Source organism: Athene cunicularia (genome assembly GCF_003259725.1).
Source record: "Athene cunicularia isolate RWA chromosome 7 unlocalized genomic scaffold, athCun1 chr7_part1, whole genome shotgun sequence".
NCBI classification, from domain to species: Eukaryota; Metazoa; Chordata; class Aves; order Strigiformes; family Strigidae; genus Athene; species Athene cunicularia.
In genome coordinates, this window is record NW_020799107.1 from 26,343,915 (window position 1) to 26,353,115 (window position 9,201).

The 9,201-nt window shown below is 38.0% G+C and overlaps 1 protein-coding gene across 5 annotated transcripts in view; it reads right to left on the minus strand.

Annotated features, from left to right (window-relative positions):
* The window catches only part of MYLK (myosin light chain kinase), a 217,428-nt gene that overhangs the window by 43,284 nt on the left and 164,943 nt on the right, over window positions 1–9,201 (minus strand). For all 5 annotated transcript variants that reach the window (XM_026852940.1, XM_026852938.1, XM_026852937.1 and 2 more), the window contains 3 exons: window positions 5,328–5,378; window positions 3,544–3,671; window positions 13–166 (listed from right to left, as the gene is read on the minus strand). In XM_026852940.1, the coding sequence (XP_026708741.1) occupies window positions 13–166; window positions 3,544–3,671; window positions 5,328–5,378 (333 nt within the window). The remainder of the gene's footprint in view (window positions 1–12; window positions 167–3,543; window positions 3,672–5,327; window positions 5,379–9,201) is intronic.

A 9,201-nucleotide genomic window follows, 5' to 3' on the forward strand; every position in this document is an offset into this window, starting at 1 on the left:
TTATGGACTTACCAACAACTGTAAGGTTGACTTGTGCTTGCCTGCTCCCAAGTTTGTTCTCTACGACTAGGGTGTAACATCCACAGTGTTCCTGCTTTGTTGATGATATTGTTAGCTTGCTGCTGTTTTCAGCATTCTCAATTTTAATATATTCATTTTCTTCAATCTGCCAAATTGAGAAGAAAAAAAAAGATTTTATGGGATAAATGTCTTCATATCTGAAAGAGCTCAGATTACAATACAGGGTTATATCATATTAAGTATTATCTGCAGATAACTCTACTACAGCAGTGAATATGTCAAGCTGGTAAAGAGTGTAATCAACACAAAACATCTAGAAATGCAGTGGAACTTTATAATGTCTCCAGTCCTTCCAAGGCAGTGGGAAGCCCTAGTGTTGCTGGGACTCCACTAAAGAACAGGAGTTTCACTTTCTAACTACTCTTTGACGGGCTGAAATTGCAAACTGTGTAACTGGCAAAAGAACAAAGTTTGTTCTCACGTATCTCACAGACACCACAGTGGAACAAGGGTTTAACTCTAAATACCCTAATTCATTTGCCATTCCTCTTCAGAGGCCCCATGTGCAAATCATCCATAGCTTTGACTTTTACCTTCTTGTCTTATCCAGCCATATTCTATACTTCCACATAAATCAGGGTAATAGTTTCTTAGATCTGAACAATTTAAGATGATGTTCCCTGAAATGAAGATGTAATGCTACAGCTGTGCAGAGAGACATACAAAGAGCAGATTAAGCTTTCCTATAGCATTTTTAGTTTCTGGAGAGACAGAAATCAAAATCTCAGTTGAATACCATAGGCATATTATGAATTAGTTTTTAATTGAAACAAAGCTATCATAGCATAAATGGGCAAGGAAATGTAGACTTTAATCAGTATTAGCTTGAGACATGACAGATTATTTAAAAACCTCATAATGCCACACTGCACTTACAGAAGCTGTACACCATGTTCTTACAAAACAGACAACATAATGTCAATGCCCTTCTTCCTCCCACCACTTCCTTCTTAGATAAGTGACTCTTCCAACTAATTCTCAGAATTTCATTAAAAATGAAGGCTATTTAGTTTGCCTTATCTTGTCTCATATATTCAGAAAAGAAATTACAAGACTAAGAGCAGGACTTTCCCTGTTTTCTCCTCAACTGACATAAAACACATGCATTGCTATATGCCCCAAAGTAACCTGAGACAGATGCTCCTACAGTAACTCAAACAGAAAGCTAGCAGACGGGTTTGTGTAGGATTACAGTTGAAAATATACTGAAAGTTGTTCCCCCCTGCCACTGTACTTTGTTCTGAGATTCTACACTAGCTTATATGTTTTGCTTCCTTAGAATTAGTCAAAGGATAATAGTAATTAAAAAATTTGTCTAGTAGAACTAGATCTGCATTATGCAGAGAAAGCCCAGAAAGGATGCTCAGTGTCTTGCAATGGTTGTGGAAGCTGGATCCCTGTTTCCGAAAGAAGGTCACTGGTTACAGTTGAAAAGCTGCAACAACTGGCACTGTAAAACAATGGACATTGTTCCTCAACCAGTGAAGAGGATATCAAAGGCTTTCCCCTTTTCATCTGAGCACAGGTCCAGTATCCTTCCACTACACTGTCATCGTGTACAACATAAGGGTCACAACTTTGTGACATTCCCTTTCTTCAAGCAAAAGATATTTGTCCAGAATATATCTGTGAGATGCCACTGTGGCTCTCTGAGGGAGATGTGGGGAGGGAATGTGAGGAAGGAACACGGGGAGGACAAGTCCCTCCTGCATGCTGCAGCATACAGTGGTAGGGCTGAAACTACAGCTCACCACGTACTGGATCTGCCCAAATAACTCCTACAAATAACCCCCAGGAAAACTGTAAGAACACTTGGGTGATTTTCACTTTCAGGACTGGGAATGGAACAGAGTTTAAATCAAATCATATTTATAAAAGAGGAAGAAATCCAAGAATAAAACAATATGTGGTGAAGTGTAAGTGAAAATGAAAACAAAATAATGGTGCAGCATACTACACAGTAACTGGCTCCTCATTTAATTTAATAAATGAAAGACTGCTGCCCTCACTTGTCCTCCTACAGTGTTTATCAACCTTTCTGAAATTCTTTTTTTTCTATCTCATTCACCTCTCATAATGAACCATTTAAAAATTTATATGCCATTTTAATATAGGATTTTTTCAAACCTTTAGATTGTCTCATAGTGAATAACTAAAGAAGAAACTGTAAAGATAGTAAAAATAACATTTTCCAAAGGAAAAAAGGTGTAGAATCACCAATTATGGATCTGAGTATTATGAGCTGCTGGTCACTTATTACATAGATTTTATATATAACAAATGGCCTTGAAAACTATGTAAAGAGGATTATTGTGTTGAACAATGAATGCAGAATTCTGCACAAACCAGAAACTCACTTCTAAGGGGTACATTTTACCCACATGTTAAGACAGAGCTCAGCAAAACAGGACACTGAATGTCACTGGAGCTTCTGAGACCATTTTCTGTAGCAATGAGTAGACCACTTTTTAACTCCAGTCTTGAAACTAAAGTAGTTTAAGAAAATATAGCAGTTCAGGGGAAAAAAAAAATCCCCTTTCCCCTGAAGTAAGAGGTAATTTGGTGTTAGCAAAGATGGACTCTGGAATACCCTCTGCACTAGCAAACCGTTTTGAATTCTTCCAATTAAATGCTGACACATCGGATTTAGAGTCTAAATTCCTTATAGGAGGAGATGGTTTTATTTATGTTCTGTATAGCGCATAACGAGTTCTGAATGAAATAAACAGAATGGTAGCTACAGTACATATTTATGTTTGCTCTGTCCTAACATGCCACTTCATCTTTGAGTTTGTATTTGTATATTGGGTTATTTGATTTAAAGTGGGTTTATTATTCACTAAAGCAACTCTCTTTAGAAACTGCCCTTATGGACACATGTAATATAGTTCAAGGAAGTTAATTCAAGTAGAAGGGACTTTAAACCTAGGGGGTGAGGGCACTCATGGCAGCATAACTGCTCTTGTGCCTTGCACGGTGACATTTGTGTTGTAAGACATTTCACTCAAGCTTCTCATATATCATTTTGCCCCTCTGACATAACTTTAGACCAAGCATCAATGAAAAAGAGGTTATTTTTGAAGGAGAGAAATGTTTCCTGTGACAGATACTTTACAGATACCTGTACCTTTCCCATCACCTGTCCTTTAATTACATGTTCTAAGGCTTTTCTCAAATGAACAGTCATTTGTTATCGGAGGGGACGGGCAGCAACGGGTTTAAACTGTAGCAAGAAAGATTTGGGTTTGACATTAGGAAAAAAATTTCTAACACCATGGATATTTAAGCACTGCAATATGTGGCTAATGGAGGCTGTGAAATTTTCATCACTGGAATGTTTCCAGCAGAGGTGAGGAAAACATCTGGCAGGAATGACATGGACTTTGCAAAGACGGGTTGTTGGTTTTCCTTTCCAGCAATACTTTTAAAATGATTTTTAAAACAGACCAGAAAACAATTTACCTGCTTACGGAATTTCATCCAGGTGCAAGTTATGGGTGCTGTTCCTACCACCTTGGCAAACAATTCCACTGATTCACCCGCACGGACTTTTCTGTCTTCTGGGAACTGAGTAATTTGAGGAGGAGCAGCTGATTAAAAAAAAAAAACCAAAAACCACAGCAATTTAGGTGACTGTATTTTCTATTTTTCTTAAAATTCAAAACACATTTCTCACTTCAACAGTTTCAAAGCAGCATTTGAAATCCATATCAGCAGTTATCTGTTGCTTGCAGTGGAATAATTCTGTGGACATTGTTAATTCTACTGTAGTGATGCAATAGCTATCTACGGGTACAGACCACGGTACATTCACAAATGCCAAAAGTGTTAAGATCTACCACTAATTCCAAATATACAGCTTATGAAATTTTGTGTTGGGTTTTTCAGAAAGACTTTTTTCTTTTGTATTTTGTATCTTTGAAGAATGGCCCCAGCTAACTTCATATCAATTTGTGTGTATGTAGGGGGTGTGCAAAGCTGTCCCTAATATCATCAACAGCATTCAGAAAATTTGACTCAACACCTGCTGATGAAGATTCTGGCTATCCCATCAAGTGGGATATCTATTAGCTAGATAAGGAAGGAAATCGATGCCTTTCTCCATCACACTCAATTTTCCTGTGTTTAGTTTGTGTATTACAGTGTTTCTTTTAAATCTTGCAGTCCCATTCATATTCTTCCATTTCTGAATCAGATATTTCTCCTCTTCCCTCTCACTGAGTGGGATGTCACTCAGTCAATAGATGGCGGAACATGTCTTTGCTAATACTGCTGCTTCCTGACTCTCGGTTGTGATGCTGAGTGTGCCAGACCCCTGGTAGCTGCTAGGGACTGACGCCAGAAATACCACAGCCCAGACAACTCCAGGGTGAAACCTGTGCGGTTGCTTTACAAGAGCAGCACAATAAAAAATATTCATGGTGGGGGGAAGAGAGTGGGGAGAGGGGGTGTCCAGGGAGAAGGGGGCAGATTTGAGGACATATTGACAGAAGTGCTAGAAGGCATTCATTCCCTAACATGAGAATGACTTCACTGCCAAATGTAACATTCCTCTCCAAAGCACAGCGCTACTGGGCATGAAAAAGTTCTTTTTCTTTTCAATGTAATTAAAACAAAGTGAGTTTTTCTTCCTCCTAGACTTGTTCTTTGAAAAGTCTTTTTGTTTTGAAAATATCTGAAGGAAACTAGGCTGAGGCACATATCTGGCATAGAAAACAGCTTGAACAGTTTAAGAGTCTGACAAAGTTTTAAGACACTGAAAGCAGGTTCCTATAGAAGAACATTCTGGGTAACTTTAAATATAGATAGCTTTGCCTAGGAAAATGCAAACACATCAACATGTTACCATAATGCCAGTTATGAGGAAAAGTAGAATCTATCAACTTCTCTGTGATAATTACTCCTGTAGAGGTGGCATTCTGTGATACAGAGACAAATCTCACAGAAGGCTGAGGTGTGTTGTGGATATAGAAAAGGGCATGAGTTACAACACTACTGCTGACATTTGGCAGGATCTTGCTACAGTTTATTCCATAGTAAGTTTTTTTGCATGGTCCTATTTTAAGTCTTAGCACACTGTAACCTTGTGAACAGATTTGAAAAAGGGACTTTGCTTACCCACTGTTTAATCACATATGCAAACAAATTCAGTAGGCAAACAGCTGTACTTAGAAATGTGGTGTCTTTCTTTAGAACTGTGTTGGTTTATTATTTATTCCTAAAGGATGACATATACAACAAATTACCTGCTTTTGGAGGAGTCTTTGGAGCTGGTTTCTTCTTCACTGTTGCTTCACCTAGTTTAAAAAACAAACAAAAAAGGTTAATTCAAAGGTGAATGTACAAGATTAACTACAAAACTTACATCCATAGTAATAGTTTGCTGGCACTTGAAAATATATGTTGTTTCAGCGTATTAAACTCAAGAATTAAAAATACTTTTTAAAATCACTTTTATTATCCTGAATGATCCTCAGAATATTCACAGTTGAAGTTGGAACTTATAAAAGAATCAAATCTGGTACACATCTCACATAATCTGTCATACTCCATTCCTTATAGCAGTTTAATTGGAGTGAAAACACTGGGCTGAGATCCATCTCACACTGAATTTCTGCTCGGATTTCCAGCATAATCAGTGCTGAATGAGTGCAGTTAAAACTAGGATAGTTAACACCACATGCTGCTTCTTATACCACTTGTGAGCTAGCAAAGAAACAGTGATATACAGGCAATAAATACTAGTGTCACCCCTCTGCCTCACCCTCTTCCCTAGGCAGGGACAAATTTTTGCTATATTCACAAAAGAAAGGGTCCTGGCATCAAAGAATATGGCCCAGAATTTGAAATCTGGGCACATAAATTTTGGGAAGACAGTGTCCTACAAATTATGAATGGTAAATAGAGACAGGTAGGTAGAAAATCACTATTAACTATTTTTCACAGCAGGCATAAAATAATAATAATAAAAAAGAAGTATTTTTAAATATAGCATGCATAATCTACATTCACAGACAAGTAATATTTTGCAAGACAAAAACATAAACAGGTTCAAAAGGATAAATTCATAGGAGTTAGGTCTAGTGGTGGCTGTTAAATTTAACAGTCTGGATGCCTTCAAACCACTGAATTCCAGAAGTGGAGGGGCTCATTCCTTTTAAAGCACTCTCTTTTTATCTGCTGTCCTAAGCATCCTTGTCAGAGGATGGCTTCTGCTGTGAAAAGACATTTCTTATTTTCTTATACTCAAGCAGGCAGCTTGATTGAAGTAGTCTGGCTTTTAAGATGTTATTGCCTCCAATGAAAGCAGCACCTGCTAAGTGCTTTTGAAAATCTGGCAGAATATACACAGGTGCCTAGTGATAGCCCTAACAGTCTCAAACGGTTTGTATATTTTGATTCATTGTTTACTTATTTCAAAGTAGCAAGACACTAAGCAGCAAAACAACACCCCCCGCCCCCCGCCCCAAATCCACCAAACCAATAAAAAGAGTATTTTCTTTTAACCCCCTTTGCTACAGCAAACTACAAGCTGTGCATGATACCAAGGGAACACATCACCTGACGCCCCATGAATAAGCAGCTGTGAGTTGTGAACCCACCACGGGAGTCTATTGTTATAGCACAGGTAACAGACAGATATGAAGTCTGATTTTAAGTTTTAGTCATTGTAAATAGTAACTGATGTGCTCTAGGTCGTTAAAAGACCAAATACTTTAATAAATATGAAATGGTTTAGCTGTCAACACCAGTGTTTATTCAGTTCATTCTTTCTATGCACTGAAATATAGAATTTTTTGCCACTTTCTTTTTTATAAACTTAAATTTCATAGCAATTTTCTTCCAAAGTATACCTAGCTTCTATATGCTTGGTCTTTATTGATTTTGTAGGAATCAGAAACACAATAATGGAGAGGTAGGATTTTCTTGGAGTACTTATGGCTGAGTCAAAAAAGAATAATTGGGTATCTCCCAAGGAAGCCTTTCCTCACTGACTGTCAGCTCAACAGAACAAGTTAAAGGTTCAGATGAGTACTTGTGAGGTGTTTATCCTAGTGTAACTGGACTGCCAGGGCATGAGCTAGGCATATGTCCTGCCACCTCTTCCATGTGGGCTTAACCCTGTTTAAATGGAGGCCTTTAAAGAACACTATTGCTCATTAAAGGGACCCATTATTTTTTGGGCCACCAACAGACTGACATGTACCCTGGTTGCTGTAGTAAGTGACAGCAAATATATTTCCAGATCCTCTTTCCTGCCCAAGCTGCATAAGCAAAAGCAACAAGTGGTGTTTTCAAAGCAGCTTTCCTTTTTGTCACTGCATGCTCACACCCTGAGCTGAAACTCTTATTTCAGGCTGTAGTCACAGTTACGTGGATGAAACTACTTATATGATCAGATGCCAGCTGGAAGGGCTGTAGGGTCTGGCCTATCATCTGCTGTTAAACATCCCTATTAATTGAAATAATCTATTAGTTACTCATTAAATGCATAATTCCATGGAAACTAACTCAGTTATATGATTTAAAAACATGTAAACATTTTTGTGTTTATGTTTTGTGTTTATGTGTGCATGCACTGTATTTGAAATCAGCTTCTCTGTTCTTCTCTAAACTGAGAATGAAATAGCTGTTGGATATCTCCTCAGAGCTATAAAGGCTTTTAATACAGGCGAAAGCAATGACACAGATTTGATTAATTCCACAGTCCATTAAGATTGATAAAAAGCACCAACAAAGACCACCAAGGAGGAGGAAGATGCACCGTATGTCAAGCTCCATCTTGGCTTGCAAATACTATTGCTATTTTTCAGAAATGTCCCTGCAGACAAAAAGAGGAAAAGCAAATTCCTTAACCCAGCAGGATTTTCACTCAGCTATCACCTGTTGGCCTACATTGTATATTTGTTACACTACCTTAGTTAACAAGCAAGGTGATGGTAGAGCCATCACTCTCTCCGAATGTTCATGTTTCACTCTGAGTCTTAATATCTCAAGATCTTTTTTCTTCCTCCTGGCTGACAGTGTAATTCTCTGCCTTTGCAGAATACATGCAGAGAATAGATATCTATATACTCAGATATTTATACTATGCTCTCACATTTCTCTGCCTGCTATCAGCCACTCTCAGTTAATCATGGAAGGGACCCCAGTAACATAATTTGTTCATTCACAACTAGAGTCAGTAACACTCAATCATCACTATTAAAGAACACTGTTTCTATACAGGCTAGGATCTATAATGAACCACTAGGCATTACATTTACCCTGTAAGTGGAAAAAAATGCATGGTGTCCCTCCTAGCCCTGGAATAACTAAGGGTTTATGCTTAAGACAGTTTAAAAGGTTCTCACCTCAATGAAGATTTCCATAGCAGCAAAGAAAAGAACATGAACCCATCACCCCATTCAGCTAGGGTACTGCTTTTTATATGTAAATCCAAAATTTTTTTTTAATTTTTAGTTTTTAATCCATCAGGACATTACATACACTTAACTGAGGATATACAGACTGTCACTGGACTCTATCAAACCATGTAGATTGCCAAGGGTTGCTGGAAGGTCTGGCTGAATATCCTGTTTTGCAGACACAAACAGCCCTGAGCAGAAATGTAAGGCAGGAGCAGTATGGAAGGGGATGAGTACAAGGATGTGTCTCTGGGTCTGAGAAGCTGTCTTCTTTCATTAATAGCATATACTCCACTGTTCTAAGATCTTCCTTAAGAATACCAGCTCATCTCATGCATCTTTTTGAAATGCAACTTTTGTTTCAGAAGCTGCTGGAGACAGTTAGTGAAAAAAATCTAGCAAGATGACCCAAAGTTGACAAGGTCAAATGATTGTTTTCATTAAAATATTTGAGCCTCTTGGAAATGTTAGTTCAAGTCTGCCTCTGCTGCTTTTTTTAAAAAAAACCAGTTTGTCTCTCTTTTGATATTTACATTGAAACAGGCTGAAGCTGAAAACCAGCCTGGAAGAAAAAGGGCATAATATTCCCTCCTTAAATTAATCTGCCTCTAGAAACAACTTAATGTAAACATTACAAGGCTGGTATTTACATAACTTTATAGGCAGGTTTGTCTCTTAGAGAGTTTGTGTCTGGGGGGGGGGGGGGGGGGGG